Raw genomic sequence first — 22,580 nt, 5'->3', positions numbered from 1 at the left:
TGTTCTTTCTTCCTAGATAGAAATATTAGGTACAAGACTTAAACTTTCCAGTTAGGAAAGCCCTATAGTAATCTCTGTTATGTCTTTACCCTAGGACTGGATATGTAGTTCTTGCCATTTGCTCCTGTTGCTTCACTGGCAATAGGTCTTAAGGGTGTTTGTTCTTACTTTTCCTTCTCCTAGAGCACAGTTGAATTTTGCCATTTTTGTATATTGTTTTGTATAAAGCCTGATTCTTGTCTTTATACTAACAGGGGAATTGTAGTGAGACATCCGCCCTGCCTGTACCTGTAGCTCTGACCATGCCAGTTTGGGCATGGTCACGGGTGTAGATGTGATGTGATGCAGAATGGTTTTAGGTCTGGGGTTGGGACACAGGTGGCTCTCTCTTGATTTAGAATGCAGCCTGGGTGGATCCTTGGAGTGGGAGTTTGTAGCAGTTATCTGTTTCTTATATAAGTGCCTTCTCCCCAAATAAAGTTATATTAACCCATATTGAGCCTAGTTCCTTGAATCTTGTTCTATACATCCATACAAGGCTTTCAAGAAAACAGATGTGCAGACATATTTAGTGTACATAGAATATACAATATAACATATCATGAACATAGCATGGATTAGGTTATAGAATAACTACACCTTATAGATAGCCATATGTTGAATTGTAAGTGATAGTTTAATGCTGTAGATGAATTTCAATATCCACAAAGACACATATATTGACTAGATGGCTCTGGTCAATTATATTTTTGGACATGGCAGAATATTTAGAAGTTGATCTGTGATCCAAGGAAGTTTAATCACCAGAGACATGAATTTCCATGGAGTATTAATAACCCAAGTCTTTCTATTCTCTCTATATCCTGGTTGTCATAAAGTGAGCATCTTCCCCTGATTTGTATTCCAACCATATTGTACAATGCTGCTCCAAACAAGGAAAGCATGGCTGTGTGGCCAAGTATCGAATCCTGTGATACTGTTATACAAGATAACCTTATTTTATTTAGTGGTTGATATATCTACACAATTTTTATGGTAGAGAAATCTAATGTATTTTCTGAATATATATCTTTTCCCCCCAAGGTAATTGCATTGAACTCTTTAGTTTTTTTTAAGTTTATCATTGTTTTGCTTTGTTAAATAACAGGTCTTAAGGCAGTCTCACTATGTGCACCTGAACAGCCTTAAGCGCCTGGTTTTTCCTTCAACCTCCCTGACTTCAAGACTGCAGGTTTGCTCCATCACAGCTGCTTTTCATTCAAACTTTTAACATCGTAGAATTTGGCTTTATATGCCTAGACTTAATATTGATTTATTATTTTGAGATTTTATGTATTAGGAGTTAATAAAATTTAAACATGGTGTAGCTATCCTAATATCTGACAAATTAGACTTCAAACTAAAATTAATCAAAAGAGAAGAAGAAGGACATTTCACATTCATCACAGGAAAAATCCATCAGGATGAAGTTTCAATTCTGAACATCTATGCCCCAAATGCAAAGGCACCCACATTCATAAAAGAAACATTACTAAAACTCAATCACACATTAAACCCCACACACTTATAGTGGGAGATTTCAACATCCCACTCTCACCACTGAACAGGACCCCCAGATAAAAACTTAACAAAGAAACAAAGGAACTAACAGAAGTTGTGACCCAATAGAGTTTAACGGACATCTAAAGAACATTTCATCCAAACACAAAGAATACACCTTCTTCTCAGCACCACAAGGAACCTTCTCTAAAATCAACCACATACTTGACAATGAAGCAAACCTCAACAGATAGGAAAAAATTGGCATAACCCCCTGTATCTTATTGTACCACCATGGCTTAAAATTAGGATTCAACAACAACACAAATTGCAGGAATCCCACAAACTCATGAAAATTGAAGAATGCTCAATTGCATCATTCCTGGGTAAAGGAAAAAATAAAGAAGTCAAAGACTTCTTTGAATTCAATGAAAATGAAGGCGCTACATACCCAAACCTGTGGGACACTCTGAAAGCAGTTATAAGAGGAACGTTCATAGCACTAAGTGCTCACATGAAGAAACCGGGGAATAGCCACAGTAGAGAATTAATGGAACCCCTGAAAGTTCTAGAACAAAAAGAAACAAACTCAACCAGGAGGATTAGATGCCAGGAAATAATCAAATTGAGAGCTGAAATCAATAAAGTAGAAACAAAGAGAACAAAACAAAGAATCAATGAAACAAAGAGTTGGTTCTTTGAGAAAATCAACAAGATAGGCAAATATTTATTCAACCTAACCAAAAGACAGAACATGCTAACTAACAAAATCAGGAATGAAAAGGGGGACATAACAATAGACACTGAGGAAACCCAGAGAAGAATCATCAGGTCATTCTTTGAAAACCTATACTCCACAAAGTTGGAAAATTTAAAAGAAATGGATGATTTTCTGGATAGCTATCACTTACCAAACTTAAATCAAGAACAGATAAGCAATTTAAATAGAACTATAACCCCTAAAGAAATAGAAACATCCATCAAAAGTCTTCCAACCAAAAAAAGTCCAGGACCAGATGGTTTCAGTGCAGAATTATAACAGAAATTCAAAGACGCGCTAATACCAATACTATGCAAATTGTTCCACATAATAGAAGCAGAAGAATCAGTGCCAATCTCTGTTTACTAGGCTACAATTACCTTAGTACCCAAACCACACAACGTCACAACTAAGATAGAGAACTACAGAACAATGTCCCTCATGAACATTGATGCAAAAATACTCAATAAAATACTGGCAAATGGAATCCAAGACCACATCAGAAAAATCATTCACCACGATCAAGTAGGTTTCATCCTAGGGATTCAGGGATGGTTCAAGTTGAACATCAAGTTTTACTGTGACAATGAAATACTCCATATACATACTAAGGACTCTCAAAGTGTCCACAAATACAAAATGTAGGGAACATTCCTAAATATACAATAAAATTTAAATCTTTTACCCTATCATCCTTTCTTTAATTTTTCATTAAATTGACTAATTTATTGACCTTTCTTAAATGCTTTCCCACAACTTCATGAAATTTTTTAACAATATTATGAATTGTTCCAATTAAGCAAATATTTCTTCAAAACCTTTCTTTTGACAAATTATTTTGGATAGACATTAACTATTTTCTAACTGTCCTGTCCCTCATTTTCAGATTTCATTGATAAACAACTGTCATTCAGGCAACATCAGATGGCTATGGTACATGCAAACATTTGGTTACAATCACTTACTGGAGGTGATGGGAATCTGTAAAGACAGGAGCCCCTCAGGGCAAGAAAGACAGGTGTGTACACACGATCCTGGAGGGATTCCTGCTCCCGTGCTTCGCACCAACCCATGTAGACTATCTGCAAGAAATTAAGTACTGTTAACTGCCAAACTACACTTTACATATTGTAGAATATTTGTGTGTCTTGTGCTGTTATAATTTCATATAAAATTACCTGATTGATTAATTCCAAAGTCCACTAAACCAGTCTTCCCATCTGTAGTGGATATGAACTACTCAAAGGATTTTGTCTCTGTGTATTTGTCACACCAATTGGCATGAGCTACTTTTCCTCTCCCTCTCTCCCTCCCTCCTTCCTTCCTTCTATCTGCTCTTAAAATGTTTTATTTGTGCTATTAGCTGAACTTTCTAATTATTTATATTTGTTACAGCTGAATGTGCTCATGACATAAAGCATGAAAATGAGCGATGAAATGCCTTTTCTGCCATCTCTCCACTAGGATGGAGCACCACATTCTCTGGCGTCATAAGATAGGATGTTTAGTGTCCTTGTTCTGAGTACTTGCCTCAGGTGGTAGAGGATATGCTATCGTTTTTTTTAAAGCTTAAAAGAAATTTTGAGATTCATTTTTCACATATCAATTTTCAATGACTGATAATAGTTCTGGGTCTTGTTGACTAAGAGAGATCCATTTCTAAAGGAAAGTTATGTGCTATGCACTGCTCCTCATGCTCCACAAATTAATTTCTGTGAGACTCAAATACACACAAATATATTAAATATTATAGCTTTGCCACAAGACACTTCACTGATTCCATATTTGAAGATACTTCTTACCTCACAAATTTACTTTTTGATTTAATGATTTATAAGATACTTATTTATGAACTTTTTCTTTGCTATAATATCTGCTATGACCGATGGAATATGAAACACAAGACAAAGTGAAGATTGGCTTAGTGACCACCACACCCCAGCCATGTGTAATGGTGAGAGTAGCAGAACTCTCAGCTCCTGTGTCATGACTATCTAATTGCCAATGCCTAAATACAGCTCACTCCAGAGGATGGGTTCTTTCTCATGTCCACACCTGCGTGTAAGAGGCAGGTGTTTATGCAGCATCCATGGTAGCAGTTGAAGAGTGGCAATGCATGGATGTGCACAACACTTTCTGCTTACAAACAGGTGACATCTACTTCCCATTGCATTATTTTTACTATCTAAAATGAACTGGAGTGTCCATTACCTTAGTTTATATAATAATCCCATTGTGATTATAAAGGCTCAAATTTAATTCCTTTAGGAATTCTGATTTTTGTGTTCTTAGAGTATTAATTTTTTAAAATTTATACTATAATTGAACTCTTCATAGACCTTTCAATGGTTAATGGCACCATAAGATCCAAGTACAATGTTATTTGGATTTATTTTTATACTATCCATTATAATTAATAGAATGATATCAAGCATTGAAAATAATGAAGCTACTTTCATCATAATAACATTTAGCTATGTATATATTTAAACAAATGTATATATTTGTATATATACATACATACTTAAGCATATATTTGTAATCACATATATATGTACACATATATGTATATAATATATATTTATGCATAAACATTTGTGTTTAAAAATATATACAGTTAGATAGTATTTTTCTGCTTTTTTTGCCAACTTGAAATAAGCTACAATCATTTAAATAGAAGGATCTTCAACTGTGAAAATTCCCAAGCATATTGGCCTGAGGGCAAATCTGTAGAGCATTTTTAAATTAATGCTTGGTGTAGAAGTGTCCAGTCTGCAATGAATGATGCGACCACTGGGCAGATGTTTCTGGATGATATATAAAAAAAAACATACTGAACAAGTCAGGAAGAATTAATGAGCAAGCAGTGTTTTTGCTTGGCCTCTGTGTCAGTTGTTGCTTCCAGATGCATTGAGTTCCTGCCTTGGTATTTCTCAGTTATGAAGTGTGATCTGAAATAAACTCCTCCCTGTGTTTCTTTTAGTCATGTTGTTTTATCATAGTAGTAGAAACTCTAACTAATAGTGAAATTGTTTACAGAAATATGTGATATTGCTGTGACAGACTTGAATGTGTTTAACTAAGACTTTGTAGGAGGACTTTGGATCTTTGGGCTAGAAAAGTCATCTGAGTGTTTAGTGTTGTGGGAAATAAGTTAAACTTGAGAGCAGTCAGATTAGTATTTTGACTAGACTCTTTGATTTTGATCAACTGGAGCAGAAGACTCAGCTGTGGTTAACAAGAATCTAGCATCATTAAAGCAAAAATTTTCTGGAAAGTTCTTCCTCAGGGTAAGCACAGAGTACATGTGGTCTAGAGAGGCAAAGGATTTACCTCATTGCACTAGCCAAACATGGTAAAGGGTAAGAGTTTTCCAGGTAGCACCAGTTTTGAAAACTTAAAGTGGTCATGAAGAGCAGTGGAGGCTTGGCATCTCACAGGTCAAAAGAGGGCATTAATGAAGGTTCAGTCACAGTTTAAATAGAACTCTCAAGTCATGGAGAGAAGGCAAGGCTTGGTACCACATGGTAGGGTGGTGCCAATAGCTTGGAGAGAAGTTATTGATGATGGTGTAGCTCAGTTTCCAGGTAGACCACAGCACTTTGGAGACACCAGTATAAATGGATGACTTCAAAGGACAAGAAAAGATGTGGAATGGCGCCAAGCAGTGAAACAAGCAATATGCTTTATAGGCCAGGGTCAGAGAAGTAGCCAAATGATGGCAGATGTCCTTCTGTATCCCTAGAATATATGTTTCTTTTGTTGGTTGATGAATACAGCTGTTTTGGTGAATGGACAGGCAGGATGTAGCCAGGCAGAAAGTATGGGGTGGGGGGTGGAGAATACCAGATGAGGAAATTTCTGAGAAGAGAAAAACAGAGAATGTGTCACCTGAGAGATGCCATGTAGTTACTGGGAAGATAACATGCCCAGGCATTCTCCAGTAACTCAAGACCATGTGGAGATACATAGATTAATAGAAACGGGTTAATAATTAAGAGAGAGCTAGCCAAATAAGAAGCCTGAGCCATTGACCAAGCAGTTCATAATTAATAGTCTCTGTGTGTTTATTTAGGAATGAATGACTGCTGGACCATGCAGGACAGAAACTTTCATCTACAGTCAAGCCCTTTGGAGCCCTGGTAATCATGATTCAGTTCCAGGTGTCAAACACTGAAATTTTGACACTTGAATTTTAGTTTTTCTTTCATTTGGGTGTGCCCATGCCCTGATTGATGATTCCTGTAATAAGAAGTTCTGTATTTAGTTCTTATCGTATAGGAAAAAAAACTTTGGAATTTAGAGAAACTTTGGAATTTTAGAATTTTGAAGAGGTTTTGGATATATTTTTAGGGGATTTATATATTTTATACAGGCTTTTAACTTTGAAAGGGACTTTGGTGACAGATTTTGAGCTTGAAAGAGACTTTGAATATTTTAAAGAGATTTAAAAGAGCTGGGAAAAAGAGAGGGGGAGAAGAGGAAGCGAGAGGAGGACATGGGGGAGCAGGAAGATTGAGGGGGACAGAATAGAGAAGAGCAGGATGACAGATACCATAATAGAGAGAGTCATTTATAGGTTTGAGGAGAGACTGACACTATTGAGATTTCCAGAGATCATATAACCTCCTTCTCTCATGCTATTCCTTTGTCTCCGGCACCAACACCAGAGGCAGTCTCCCTGAAAATCAACTGATTACCCCAGTGAGGGAATAAGAAAGGAAATCTGAACTTTACATTATCCAAATATAATTCCCCAGTCTTATCCCCTTCCTTGTAGCAGATCATCAGCAGGGGCCTGCCTTTTTGCTATTCCTCCAATTCGATGGGAAATACAGATTCTCTTGTCACAACCAGCATTCCTCTCTCTTGTAGTTTCTCTCACTCCCATACCCTTCTAGCACTATCCCATTCTTTCAAGTCATCTCTGTTACATAGTAAAACATTATACCCAGGACCCCAAGTGGCATTTGGCAGGGACACAGAAGCACACCCTACTGTGTAACTCACAGTCACCACACTCTCCTAACAACTGGATAAGGCAACAGAAACAAAATAACCCAAAGTCCATTAAACAAAAGCATGAACAGATATCAATACCTGGAATTACAATCATCCCAAACCCCCAGGCTTACACCCCAACACAAAAACAAAATGAATAAGAGCCATGGCAGTGTGTCTCCACTAGAGCCCAACAGACCTGCCACAATGAGTAGGCCTTGAAAGTGAAATATAGCTGAAGGACAGGAGAAGTACTTAAAAATAGTTATTATGAATGCATTCTACTATCTTAAAGACAATATGACTATATTCATTAGTGTAATCTATGAAAACACAGTCAATGAAAGGAAGTGAAGAATTCTCTTCAAGTCATGAAAGTGGCAATGTAGCCACTAAAGAAAGCCTAAAGTTAGGTAAAACTAGAAATGAAAAATTTAGGAACCTGGACTGGAAATTCAGACGCAGGCTTTACCAAGAGAATATAAAATATGGAATAGAGAATCTTGGACATTAAAGATAAGATTGTAGAAATGGATATCTTAGTACAAGAAAATGTTAATTCTGAAGAAGACTCCAGACACATGCACCAAGGAAAAGTGGAATAGTATGAAACAAAAATCTACAAATGATGGGAATAGAAGATATTATGGAAGATGATTGAGAAGAAAAAAAAGCTAGTTCAAAAGCACAGGAACACTTTCAACAAAATCGTGAAATAAAACTCAGCTAGCCTAAAAAGGAAGGGCCTATCAAGTTTCAAGAAGTATATAGACCACCAAATAGTCTGGATCAAGAAAATAAATTCCCCCAAATATATAATAACTAAAACTCTAAACTCACATAACATAGAAAGAATGTTAAAAGCTTCTAGGCAAGCTAAGCAATAGTGGAGGGACCACCTCGAATGCCCATTCCTGATAATGAACTTGATGTCTATAACCATCCGGGAGCCTTCACCCTGTGACTGATGGAAGCAGAGGCAAACACACAATTAATCACTGAACTGAACCCAAGGAACCCAGTGACAGAGAGAGAGGAGTGATAAGCAAATTGGCAAAGAATGGGCTGGCAAAACCAGCAGAGACAGCTGAACTGAACAGGGGAGAGCTCTTGGACCCCAGACTGACAGTGGGGAGGCCAGCATGGGACTGATTTGGACCCCCCCAAATGTGAGTGTCAGTGAGAAGGCCTGGGCAACCTATGGGGCCCTGAGCTGTGGATCAGTGTCTATCCCTGGTATACAAACTGTCTTCGTGTGCCTATAGCACAAAGAGAGATGCTCTCTCAGCCTGGACTCTTAGGGGAGTGCCTGGACCCTACCAAGAGTAAAATGACAGACTCTAGATATCCCCTATGTGGAAGGATTTGGCAATAGGGTGGGAGGGGGGGAAGGGGAGTGCGGGAGGAGGGGAGGGAGAGGGAACTGGGATTGACATGTAAAACAAGCTATTTAAAATTAAAATAATAAAAAAGGAAAAAAAAAGCTTCTAGGGAAAAAGAAAACAATAGCATAAAAATGAAGGCATACTCAAATAACAACTATCTTTTCAGTGGAGAATTTAAAAGACAAAAGGACATGGGCAGATGTTTAACAAACTCAAAGATACCACAGTGTGGTGAGACTGCTAACAGAGATGACTACTCAGAAACAGTCTTAGAGCCAAATGTAAGATTTTATTCTATTCAACTGGTGAAATATGTTAGTAGCAAGAACTTTATTTATGGCAACACATATGCATGAATTATTAAATGTTAACTATAGTGATTGTAAATTCACTATTGTAAAAAGATGGAACATTAAAAAACAAGAATATCAATAGACAAATTATTAGTGTAACAGCTACAAAAGACAGCAGTGTATATGTAACTAAGGAAGACTGAAAAGGAAAGAAAGCACCTTGAAGGTTAGACATTCAGCATTCATCAAAGGAGGGTGTAATTTTTAATAATTTAACTATGCACCATGCACATATGTTTATGTGTATTTATAAAAGCATGGCCCTTGGTATTACAAAAAGTGAGTGCTCGTGAGATCTTTGTAATGTGGACAAGAAGGCAATGAAACAATGGAGAGCAGTATTTTCAGAAGGAATTGATGCTCATGCCATGATAGTGCCATAGAACTCTGAAAACTGTCTGTTTACCATGAACACATTTTTGAGAAGTTAGTCTGTCTCTCTCAGATTGTTCCCTATTCTCTGTAACAGATCATCTGCCATTCTCTTACATTTCAGGGTAGTAGGAAGTAATGATCTTGAAATCAGACTTAGATGCTACAGGAAGTTTTTTCTTTGTAATTTACCAGTCTTAGGCATATTGTTATAACAACAAAAATTATCTAAGACAATTATCATATATTCTAAAATGTATTAAATTTTTTATGATGCATGTATTATATACACATCTTTCACATTTCTTTGAAATAAAAGATTTACATAAATTTCAAAACAAGAAATACTGAATTTACAAACTGGCCATTTTAAAGAGATGAAATTTTATGCAGTATGAGTTATATTCCACTGAAATTTATGAATAAGCCCAGAAGTCATGCCAGTCTCCATGTAGCCACCCAGCCTGTTCACTGCTCCCATTATCTTCCTGCCAGACCAGCTTATCCCTATACATTCTTCTATTCCTCATCATTCCATCACTTCATCTCTGCCTGATACTCCAGCAGAAGCTCTCTTCTGGACCAGAGGCCATGACAGAAAATTCCCAATTGCTGAGTGCCTGTCCAGCCATCTTCCAACCACGTCTCTCATCTTTACCACATCCCAGCCCACATCTCTGGTGGAGGAACCTCATCCAGAGGATGTAGCACCATCAAGATTTTAGAATCCTCCACACTCTCTCAGTTACCCCTCATCCTATTCCAATCTGCAAACCACTCTTCATTATTGTGACCCAAATACTAATTCAGGCAGAAATCCCTTCCCAACCAGAAGCCACACTGACCTCGGAAGATCATCCCCAAATATAGGTGGATTCTCATTGCTCAGTCACACACCACACAAACCAGAAGACCAGAAAGGAATAAGAAACCAAGGAAGAAAACAGCCATCAAAAAAAGAGAGACTCAGAAATCCTCACTTAGCTATATATCCATCCCAAATCCAGTTGCTTAGATACCAGTGTAAGAACATAATCAATAACAGCCAAGGCAATGTGTCACTCTAGAGACCAGATATCTACTCTACTGAGTCCTAAATATTCATAACAAAGATGAAGCTGTGACCTTGAGATCAATATTTTGGAGATAATAAAGATCCTCAAAGAGGACATCAATTAATATCTTAAGGAAAGCTGAGAAAGCCAAGAAAAATAAACAACTAAAGGAAATTAATAAAACTGTTCAGTAGCTAGAAATTGAAATAGCTCTTAAAAATAACTATATGAAAATGATGGAGGCCCTTAAAGAGAAAATGAAAAATTTCCTTAAAGAAGTGGAGGAGAAGGCAAATAAAAATAGAAGTCTATAAATCCCTTAAATACAGCCATCAAAGTCAAGAAAAAAATCAAACAGGTGAAGGAAGAAGTTCAACACTTGAAAAATTGAAATCAAGGCAATAAAGAAAACCAAACTGAGGGAATTCTGGAAATGGAAAATCTGGATTAAATGATCACAAACTACAGATGCAAACAAAAAGGAAGAGAGAGAATATCCAAATTAATAAAATCTGAAATGAAAATGGGTCATAAAAACAAACACTGAGGACATCCAGAGAATCATCAGGGCATACTTCAAAAGCCTGTAATTCACAAAATTAAAACATTTAAAGGAAGTGAACAAATTTTTTCTACAGTCTCCACCAACCAAATTTAAATTAAAACCAGATAAACCACTTAAATATAAGGAAATAGAAAAATCATCAAATATCTCCCAACCAGAAAGAACTTAGAGCCCAATGGATTCAGCACACAATTCTACTAGAATTACAAAGAAGAGCTATATCATTACTTCTCAAACTCTTCCACAAAATAGAAACAGAAGAAACATTGCCAAACTGTTTTTACATGATAACTACCCTGATATTCAAACCACAAAAAGACACAACTAAGAAAGAGAATTACAGACCAAACTCCATCATGAATATTGATGCAAAACACTCAATAAAATACTGGCAAACTGGATTCAAGAACACATAAGAAATTATTCCACATGATAAAGTAGGTTTCATCTCAGACATGTAGGGTTGGTTCAACATATGAAAATCTCTCAATATATTCTAACAGAAACAAATTAAAGAAAAATATCTACATGATCATATCATTAGATGCTGAAAAAGCCTTTGACAAAATCCATGATAAAGGTCTTGGAGAGGTCAGGAATACAAAGAACATGCCTAAACATAATAAAGGCAATATAAGCAAGCCAACACCCAACATGAAACAAAATAGATAGAAACTCATAGGGATTCCACTAAAATGAGGAACAGTACAAGGCTGTCTACTTTGTCCATATCAATTCAATATTGTGCTTGAAGTTCTAGCAAGAGCAAAAAGATAACAAAAGGCGATCAAGCGGATACAAATTGGAAAGAAATAACTCAACCTATTGATATTCATGGATGAAATGATAGAATACCTGGGACTCCTACAGTTGATAAACACACTAAGTAATATGTCAGGATAAAAACTAACTGAAAAAAAAAGGAAAAAAACAGTAGCCCTCCTATATACAAATGATAAGTGGGAGAAAGAAATCAGAAAGAAACATTATCCTTCACAATAACTGCAAACAACATAAAATATCTTTGGGTAACTCTAATAAAACAATTTATAGACCTGAATGATAAGATCTTTGAGTCTGTGAAAAAGAAATCAAAGAAGATATCAGAAAATGAAATGATCTGCTTTGGTCTTGGATAGCTAGCTATCATATAGTAAAAATGGCAAACTTACCAAAAGCAATCTACATAGTCAATGCAGTTCTCATCAAAATTCCATAATAGTTCTTCATATACTTTGAAATAACAATACTCAACCTCATATGGAAAAACAAAAAACCCTGGATAGTCAAAACAATCCTGTACAGCAAGGAATTTCCAGAGTATCAACATGCTGACTTTAAGCTCTACTACAGAGCCACAATAATGAAAACAGTTTGGTATTGGCACAAAAACAGACAAGTGGACCAATGGTATCTAAATGAAGACCCTGATATTAATCCACACATCTATGCTACTGATTTTTGACAAAGAAGCTAAAATTATACAATGGAAAAATGAAAGCATTTTCAACAAATGGTGCTGGCATAATTGGATATCAACAATTAGAAGCATACAAATAGATCTGTATTATCTTGCTGAACAAAACTCAAGTTCAAAGGGATCAACATAAATGTAGTCACATTAAATCTCTTAAAAGTGAAAATGGGAAGTAGCCTTCAATGCACTGGCACAGGAGATCACTTCCTAAATATAATACCATTAGCACAGACACTGAGAGAAAAAATAATAAATGGGAACTACTGAAATTCAGAAGCCTCTGTAAGGCAAACTACACTTAAGACAAACTGACTTCATACATAATGGAAAAATACAATCACGTACCCCACATCTGACAGAAGTCTGAACTCCAACATATACAAAGAAGTAGACATCAAAACATCAAATAATCCAGTTGAAAATGAGGTACAGATCTAAACAACAATTCTAAACACAGGAGTCTCAAATGGCTGAAAAACAATTAAGGAATTGCTAAACATCCTTAGCCATCAGGGAAATGCAAATCAAGACAACTTTGAGATACCATCTTACAGAAGTCAGAATGACTAAGTTAAAAAACATGAATGACAGATAATGGTGGAGATGATTTGGAGTCAGGTGAACACTTCTCCATTGCTAGTAGGAGTGCAAACTTCTAAAGCTGCTTTGGAAATCAGTATGGTGGTTTCTTGGAAAATTGGGAATCTGCCTACCTCAAGACCCAACAATATTATTCTTGGGCATATATCCAAAGGAAGCACAATCAAAGCACAAGGACATTTGCTCAATTATGTTCACAGCAGCATTACTTGTAATAGCCTAAACCTGGAAACAATCTAGATGCCTCTCAACCAAAGAATGACTAAAGAAAATGTAGTACATTTTACAATGGAGTACTACTGAGTTGTAAAAAACTATGGAATCTTGAAATTTGCAGGCAAATGGATGGAACTAGAATGAAAAACATCCTGAGTGAGGTTACCCAAATCCAGAAATGCAGACAGTATGTACTCACTCACAAGTGGATATTAGGCATAAAGCAAAGTATGACATGCCTACATTCTAAAACCCCAGAGAAGCTAGGTAACAAAGAGGACTCTAAGAGAGACACACATGAATATCCCTGGGAAGAGGAAATAGACAAGATCTCTTGAGTGAATCAAGAGCATTGTGGGAAGGGGGAGAGTAGAAGGGGTTGAGGAGTGGAAGATAGAAGGATGAGGAGAACATGAAGGAACAGTATTTCCAGACGGGGGAAGGGACAGAGATAGAGAACAAAGAAAGAAATATCTTTCTAGAGGGAGCCATTATGGTGTTAGAGAGAAACTTGGCACTAGAGAATTCACAAGAATCCGCTAGGATGAACCCAGCTAAGACTCTAAGCAGTAGTGGAGAGGTTTCGTGAACTACCCTTCCCCTGTAAACAGACTGATGGCTACCCTACTTGTCATCATAGAACCTTCATCTAGTAACTGATGGAAGCAGATGCAGAGAAACAGAGATAAGCGCTGGACTCTCAGAGTCCAGTTGAAGAGAGGGAGGAGCAATAATATGAACAAAAGGATCAGGACCATGGTGGAGAAACCCACAGAAACAGCTGACCCTATCTAGTGGGAGCTCACTGACTGTGGACTCTCAGCTGGATAACCTGCATAGGAAAGAACCAGGCACTCTGAATGTGGATGAAATTTGCCTGGTTTGGGCAGTTTGTGGGGTCAAAGACAGGATTTATCCCTAGTGTATGAACTGTCTTTTTGGAGACCATTCCCTGTTGAGGGATACCTTGCTCAGCCAAGATACAGGAGGTAAGGCATTGTTCCTGCCTCAACATGATACTTGACTCCCAATGGGTGGCCTCATCATCTCTGAGGATTGGGGTTTGGGAAGATGGGGGGCAGTGAGAGGAGGGGAGAGAGGAGGAATTGGGATTGGTATGTATTTGGAGATTCCTCAGAAAAATGGGAATAAACCTACCACAAGACCCAGCAACTCCACTCTTAGGCATATATCCAAAAGATGCCCATTCATACAACAAGGATGTCTGTTCCACTATGTTCATAGCAGCATTATTTGTAATAGCCAGAACTTGGAAGCAACCTAGATGTCCCTCAACCGAAGAGTGGATAGAGAAAATGTGGTACATTTACACAATGGAGTACTATTCAGCAGAAAAAAACAATGGAATCATGAGATTTGCAGGCAAATGATGACACTAGAAGAAACCATCCTGAGTGGGGTAACCCAGTCACAAAAAGAGAAACATTGCATGTACTCTCTCATATATGGATTTTAGACATAGATCTGGGGAGTGCCAGCCTACAATCCCACGGCCAGAGAGTCTGGGAAATAGAAACTTCATTCAGTGGCTGATGGAAGAGGAGGCAGACTCCCTCAGTTAAGTACTGAGCTGAACTCAAGGAAGCCAGTAACAGAGAGGGAGGACTGATGACCAAAGGGATTAAGACTGGGCTGGTTTAACCCCCAGAAACAGCTGACCTGACAAAGGTTAACTCTTGAATCCCAGGCATCAGCCTGGGAATCCCAGCATGGGACTGATCAAGACCCCCCTGAATGTGGGTGTCAGTGAGGAGGCCTAGGTAATCTATTGAGCCTTGGGCAGTAGATCAGTACTCATCCCGAGTATACACACGGACTTTGGACTCCCATCGAACAATGTGAGGTGCACTCTCACCCTGAACTCTTGGGGGAGGGTCTTTAGGCCCTGCCCTGTATGAAATGACAGACTATGGACACCCCCAAGGAGGGCATCACCCTCCCTGGGGAAATGAGGGGATAATGGGGGGGTTGGGGGATGGCATGGGAGGAGGGGAGGGAAAGGGAGAGGGACCTGGAACTGACTTGTGAAGCAACCTTGTTTCTTATCTAAATTTAAACTGAAAAATAAATTTAAAAAAATGAACATAGAGAAATCAACATTAAAAAATAATGAAATTTTTAAAAAAAGTTCATTTAAAAATGTATCAATAAAGTAAAATCAATACCGATGTAAAATATTTAAGATTAACAGTTGTTTTGTAGATAATGTAGATTTAAATATATGCCCCCTTTACTCCATTATAATAACTTGCCCTTTTCACCATATTTTCTAAATCATCACCTCATGAAGCATAGGTTTTTCTGGGGACTAAGACATGCCAATAAAATTTTGTGGTGTTGAACAAAAACCAACCACCTATTAGAAGTGGTAACTTGTCTCCTGGCCAGACAGACCTGTCTTTAGGCCCTCGATAGCCCCACTAGCTGGACAGCAGGTCAGATTCCTGCAGATAGGCTGCTTCACCACCCCCACCACTGGACAGGGTACTCTACAATTCTCACCCCTCTCCACAAATGCAAATTCCTTCCATGGTGGAAGCAGCTTTTGAAGGTACAGGTACTGCCTACATCAATTAGAGGAAGAGATGGGTAGTCAGCAATGCAAGAATATGTTCATCAGGTTGAGCAGCAATACAGCAACACCAGAACCTAGTGGATCTACAACAGCAGGAGAAGACCATCCCAAAGCAGATGATGAAGAAAGCAACCTTATGAAGATATATAGGCCCTTAAAGGAATTGAAAAGTTCTGTAACATGACAAATAAAAGACACAGAGACGTATGTATGCCATATGTAGATGGAAATTTCTGTCCAGTCCAGTTCCACTGCCCTTTAGTCCTAAATAAACCCATGGATGCTTATATTAATTATAAACTCTTTGGCATATAACTCAGACTCCTTATTGGATAGCCCTTTCTTAATTATTAACCCATTTCTATTAATCTGTGTATCACCATGTAGTCTTGTCTTACTGGTGATGCCTGGGTGTTTTTCTCCTCAACCATTATGTGGCATCTCCTTTGAGACTCACTTTCCGCATTCCTTCTCCAAGAATTCTCCTAATCTAGTGGCCCTGCCTGTACTTCCTGCCTTACTACATCCTGCCTGTCCACTAATAGAAACATCTTTATTCATCAAACAATAAGCATGCAGAAGGACATCTCTGATCAAAATTCCCTTAAAGAAATCGAGGATAAGACAAACAGAAACTTTAAAGAAACCAATAGTGCCAAGAAAAATCAATTTAACAGGGGAAGGAAACAGTTCAGGACTAGAAAATTGAATTAGGGGCAATACACAAAACACAAACTGAGGGAATTAAGCAAGTGTAAAATCCAGGCAAATGAACAGGAACTACAGATGCAAGCTTAACCAACAGAATGTAAGAGATGGAAGAGAGAATCATAGGTATTGAAGATACAGTGGAGGGAATATAGTATTCAGTCAAAGAAGACATTAAAACCATTAACAGTATAACACAACATGCCCAGGAAATCTGGGACACCATGAAAACACCAAACCTAAGAATAATCAGGAGGCACAGAGATGAATACCAGCTAAAAGGCACATAAAATATAGTCAACAAAATTATAGAAGGAAACCTTCCCAACCTAATGAGAGCAATTTACAGAACACCCAACACACTGAAAAAAGGGCCCCTCACCACACAATAATCAAAACATGAATCATATAGAACAAAGAAAGAATATTAAAACCTGAAAAGGAAAAAGGTCAAGTAACATATGTAAGCAGACCCATCAGAATAAAGCCCTGTAACACATAAAAGATCCAGAGACAGATATTGGGGTTTAAGCTTAAAACTTAAGATGAGAGAAGCAAAGTAGTCTTATAGATATTATCTCTACCAAGCTGAAATCCCAATCCTGTCTCCATAAAACCTCAGAGGCCAAAAGCTCTGAATTCCCGTTTTTTTTCTTCCTTATATTCCCTTCTGTGCCCAGTCATATCCTCCTGTCTCTACCTCCCTAGTGCTGGGATTAAGGACATGTGATCCCACTTTCTGGGATCAAAGCCACCAGTTTTGTTACTCTTGTGTAGGCCAGGGTGGCCTTGAATTCAGAGAGAACCATCTGCCTGTCTCCCAATTCTGGAATTAAAAGTGGGTGCCACCACTACCTATCTTCTACAGATAACTAGTGTGGTTGTCTTTGCTTTCTAATATTCGAGGCAATCTTTATTAAATCATAAATAATATATCACCACAATTCTCCTTTTCTGTCTATATACAAAAAGAACAAAGCTAAAGCTAATATAAGAAAAATTATATAGAGTAAGTACAATAAGTACAAAATATATAAAGGCAGTAATTTCCTCAATAAGATCTAGTCCATTTGCTTTTGAGAAGTTCAGAAAAAAAATACTCCATTGTCTGTTCCATGTTGCCAAGTTTAAAATCTTTTACCCAGTTTGCTTTCTATTCTAATTTGCATTATAAAATTATCTTCCATTTCTCAACTTTTTATACTTTACATACCTTTAATGAGTTTCTTTTACGAGTCTTGTAAACAATGAAAGCTAACTATGCTATCTAGTCTTCAACTCCTTCAGAGACCCAAGACTGGAATAGTATTAACTGAGTAAGCAGGGAGTGTGAACAAGTGACATCTAAAAAAATATGAGAAATGACAAAAACAGCTGGCTGCCTGGACAGACATCCAGGTTGCTCTGCAACATTGGGGCATCCATCTTAGGCCTATACACTTACCATATCAGACAGACATTTCTAAGAAGCAAAATTTTATGAAGGACCATTCCACCTTTTCTTGGCAAGGTTTGCAGCCAAACTTTTTATTGTCCTGGTTGGCCATTTATGACACATACTGTTGACAATTGAGGAAAGGGCAGATTCTTTCCCTGTGTCTTACTTTTGTCACAAATAAAGTAAACGTCCTATGGAATTTCTTCTATTCCCATTATCTTCTCTGAAGTAGATTGGTGCTGCCAGGAGCAGAAATGACTTATTGTTGTAAAAAAGAAAAACCTATGTTATTAAGGCATCTTAAATGCCACATTCTGTAGCTCTCTGACATGTTTGAAGACAACCTATCTATTTAAAATACATCTATACTACCTTATTGTCCTATATAGTTAGTAATAATAACTTTCAAGGATTAGAGATTTATATTACATTGTTAAATGAGTTATACAGATACAATACCTTGAAACATCTTAGAAAGGTATACACAAATGTTTTAACCAATTTCAAATTTGTATTAATATGCAATATTTGTATACAATGTGCAAAAGTTCAACCCAATGTAAAAATATTTAAAACTATCTTTATGTCTATAACCTATATCCCTTCTTTTTTATTTCAGAGTAAGTTCAGTATTCTACCCTCTTATCCTATCATATCTGTATCCCTTTAAAAATACCCTTGAATATAATACCCTTTGTTCAACTTTCTGCCTGATTTAATAACAACATTTTGTAACCAATTCACCTTAACAATGACAAATACCCATGACCTAATGAGTCACCAAATAGCAATTCCCCTACTTCTTGGAAATGTGTATATAATTTTCTTAAAGTTACTTAATGCTGTCTGGGGGCAATGGCATCTTTAGGGCATCCTGAAAAGAATAAATTGGGTTAACTGTCAAGTCGTATCACTTTGTGTACTCTTGGCATGATGGGAAAGTGCAGGAATTGTCTCAAGTACTAGCTGAAGTAGTCTCTATGGCTGCATCATCTCAGCTAGCCTCCTTGAAAATGTTCTAAGCAGTGTCTCTGAGGCTCCATCATCTTAGCTGCCTCCTCAAATTAGTTCTAAACAGTTTGTAACCCAAAGATGATCTTTAGTTTGTGTTTTTGGCTTAATGGTGTTGTCATAGTCCTGGAGAAATGGTTTTTGTGGGGTTTCATTGTCTTCATTTTTTTTTTGTTTTGCTTTGTCTATGGTGAAATGCCTTCAGAATCCTCTACAAAGCCCCTATGCCAAATTCAGTTCAGTAATTTCCTGTCATCAGAGAAGAAACTCCTTCTCAGGGCAATTAAAAAGCCTGTTGGGGAAGTCTTATGTCAATAAAGTACTGTTGAGCCAATAGGAATCTAGATAGGTGGGACTAGGAGTCCAGGAGAACTCTGGGAAGGAGAAACACAGTAGAGTCAAGATGTAGTACCATGGGGTAGGAAGCCCGGAAGTATTCTCCGGTAAGAGAAATACTTAGATTAACAATTATGTGGTAATTACTTAAGTTAGAGCTAGCCAGTAAGAAACAAGCAAGGTCAACAGCTTCATAGTTAATATAGCATCCTGTGTGTTTATTTGGAACTTATGCGGCACTAGAACCAGGCTGGCGGGAAGGCTTCTCACAAGGAAAAGGCTTCCCTTTACAAAAGCCTAATGCCAATTGTAAGAAAATTTGCTCCTTTGGATGGTAAGAGATGATAAAACAACAATTCAAGAGAAAACATAGATCAAAAATGATAAGGTTCAGATTTGAAACCTCCCCAAAGTTATGGTTGGGGAAGGATTTTACTTTTGTCCTTTTAGGAAAATAAAGACAACCATCTTGGGGAAATTTAAGACCTTTGAACAAATAAGCATGTAAAGAAGAAGGGTGAACTACCAAGAAAAAAATTAACCAAGAAAATAAATAATCTTTCCTAATGTGATCTTAGAAGTCTGCAAAAATAAAGTGAAATCACAGCTGAGTGATGGTGGTGTTCACCTTTAATCCCACCACTTGGGTGGTGGGGATAAGAAGATCTCAATGAGTTTGAGGACAGTCTTGTCTAAAAAGTCTACAAAGTGAGTTATAAGACAGCCAGGACTGTTAATACAGAGAAAACAAACTGTCTCAAAAATTTAAAAATATGATGATATCTAAGGAATTAATTTCTGTGTTTCTTCTGCAGCTCATCCTTCTTTGAAACTCTTTCTAAGACATCATAACATTTCAATGTCATTAACTGCTATATCATTTTCCTTAGAGAAAAGTACTCAAGGACTCTGCTTTCTTAAAACACATTATAGTCAAAGTTATAATACTTTATTAAGTCATAGTTATCTCATAATATTTTATGTATATTCAATATGTATAATACACTTATAGGTTTTCACAGAACTAAACCCCTTATTTTATATATTGTTAGAAATGCAAATAAGCCACATCTTAAATTTTTTTGGTTATTAAAACAAACACATATTAAGCAGATGCAATTTAGTCCTATTGCAAAAATTGCCCGTTATTAAAATTGTGATTAAAATTCACTCATGCTTCAATCAATTGAATTATGTAATTAAAAAGCAATTTTCATCATAGATTATAGCTCATTGAATAGTTAAAACTGATACCAAATATTATTGTGACATATACATTCTGTCAATTTGTCAACATTTATTGTTTTGTTTAACAAATTTATTTTGCCAATAGTCAGGTCATTTCATTTGTTGGAATAAATAAAATTTAACAAACCAAGAAATCTCTATTTGGTGAAAGAAACTAACAAACAGCAAAATTCCCTTACTACAGAAATGTCTGACATCTTGTTCTAGAAGGAATTAATGTGCACTAGGTTTAAGAATATAAAATGCTATTTTTATGCCTCAAATATACATAATAATTTAAAATAATATAGTTCAGTGTTGAAACTTTCTCACATTGCTAGAAGTTTAAGTTTGAAAAACTTATATGCCATGTAGGCTTCTTCTTTTGCATAAGAAAAATGGAATTTCACTAGAAGGTAAAAACAATTTAAATCCTTACCAAAATAATTTGTGCAAACAAATGTATATGAGAAAGTGAAATTTTCCAGGCTACTCTCCAGTATCATCAGTTTCTACCTCTATAGATGCCATCTTCGATCTTGAAAACTAGTGTCTATAAATATGTAAAATAATCTGTCTGAGTAATTTTCAATCCGCTCTTACTTTAATTTAGAACTTTTGTTTCTGCACATGCTAAACCGTTGAACTGCTGTGACAGTCTCTGGGTCACATTCAAATCCCTTTGTAAGCATTTTGGCATGTCTACATCCATAGTATGACTGAAATATCCATGTTATCTATCATAAACTGGTAGGGCAGTTATGGGCTTTCAGTTTTATACTGTACAGAATTTCCTTTTTTGCCTTTTTATTACTTTATTTTTGAATAGTTTGCTTCACATGTCAATCTTAGTTCCCTCTCCCTCCGCTCCTGCCGCACCCCCCCCCACAATCTTCCCCAGCCTCCCACCCTATCCCCACTTCCTTCCACATAGAGGATATCTAGAATCTGTTACTTCACTCAGGGCAGGGTCTTCCTCTTCTCCGCCTCTATTCTTCCCAGCTCCCCCCACCACCCCTTGCCATGTTCCCAATCTGTTCAGAAGATCTTGCCTCATTCCTCTTTTCTGGGGTACCATGCATATCTCTCTTAGTTTCTTTCCTGTTTCCCAGACTCTCTGTCAGTGGAAGTGAAGACTGGCACTATCCTGATCCATGTCTAAAATCCATATATGAGTGAGTACATACCATGTTTGTCTTTTTGTGACTGGGTTACCTCACTCAGGATGGTTTGTTCTAGTGCCATCCATTTACCTGCAAATTTCAAGACTCCATTGTTTTTCTTCCTTCTGAGTAGTATGCCATTGTGTAAATGTACCACATTTTCTCTATCCACTCTTCAGTTGAGGGGCATGTAGGTTGCTTCCAGGATCTGGCTATTACAAATAATGCTGCTATGAATATAGTGGAGCAGAAGTCATTGTTGTATGAATTTGCATCTTTTGGATATATGCCTAAGAGTGGAATTGCTGGGTCTTGTGGTAGATTGATTTCCATTTTCCTGAGGAATCTCCATACTGATTTCCAAAGTGGATATATGAGTTGGCACTCCCAACAGCAGTGGAGGAGTGTTCCCCTCTCTCCACATCCTCTCCAGCATAAATTGTCTTTGGAGTTTTTGCTTTTAGCCATTCTGACAGGAGTAAGATAGTATCTCAAGGTTGTTTTAATTTGCATTTCCCTGATGGCTAAGGAGGTTGAGCACTTTCTTAAGCGTCTCTTGGCCATTTTGGCCTCCTCTATTGAGAATTCTCTATTTAGCTCTGTACCCCACCTTTTAATTGGGCCCTTTAGTATTTTGGAGACTTGCTTCTTGAGTTTTTTTTGTAAATTTTGGAGATGAGCCCTCTGTCAGATGTGGGGTTAGTGAATATCTTTTCCCATTCTGTGGGCTGCCTTTTTGCCTTGCTGACTGTGTCCTTCATCTTACAGAAGCTTCTTA

At 37.2% G+C, this 22,580-nt stretch overlaps 1 protein-coding gene across 10 annotated transcripts in view; it reads right to left on the bottom strand.

Annotated features, from left to right (window-relative positions):
• The window catches only part of Sntg1 (syntrophin gamma 1), a 533,425-nt gene that overhangs the window by 74,842 nt on the left and 436,003 nt on the right, over window positions 1-22,580 (bottom strand). For 9 of the 10 annotated variants that reach the window (XM_040757759.1, XM_040757755.1, XM_013124464.3 and 6 more), the window contains one exon: window positions 3,265-3,381. The exons of the other annotated variant lie outside the window; for it this stretch is intronic. In XM_040757759.1, coding sequence (XP_040613693.1) covers window positions 3,265-3,381 — 117 coding nt within the window. The remainder of the gene's footprint in view (window positions 1-3,264; window positions 3,382-22,580) is intronic. 10 annotated transcript variants of the gene reach the window in all.

The sequence above is a fragment of the Mesocricetus auratus genome, unplaced genomic scaffold, assembly GCF_017639785.1.
Source record: "Mesocricetus auratus isolate SY011 unplaced genomic scaffold, BCM_Maur_2.0 Super-Scaffold_100015, whole genome shotgun sequence".
Classification (NCBI taxonomy): Eukaryota; Metazoa; Chordata; class Mammalia; order Rodentia; family Cricetidae; genus Mesocricetus; species Mesocricetus auratus.
This window is presented reverse-complemented; position numbering and strand designations above follow the sequence as displayed.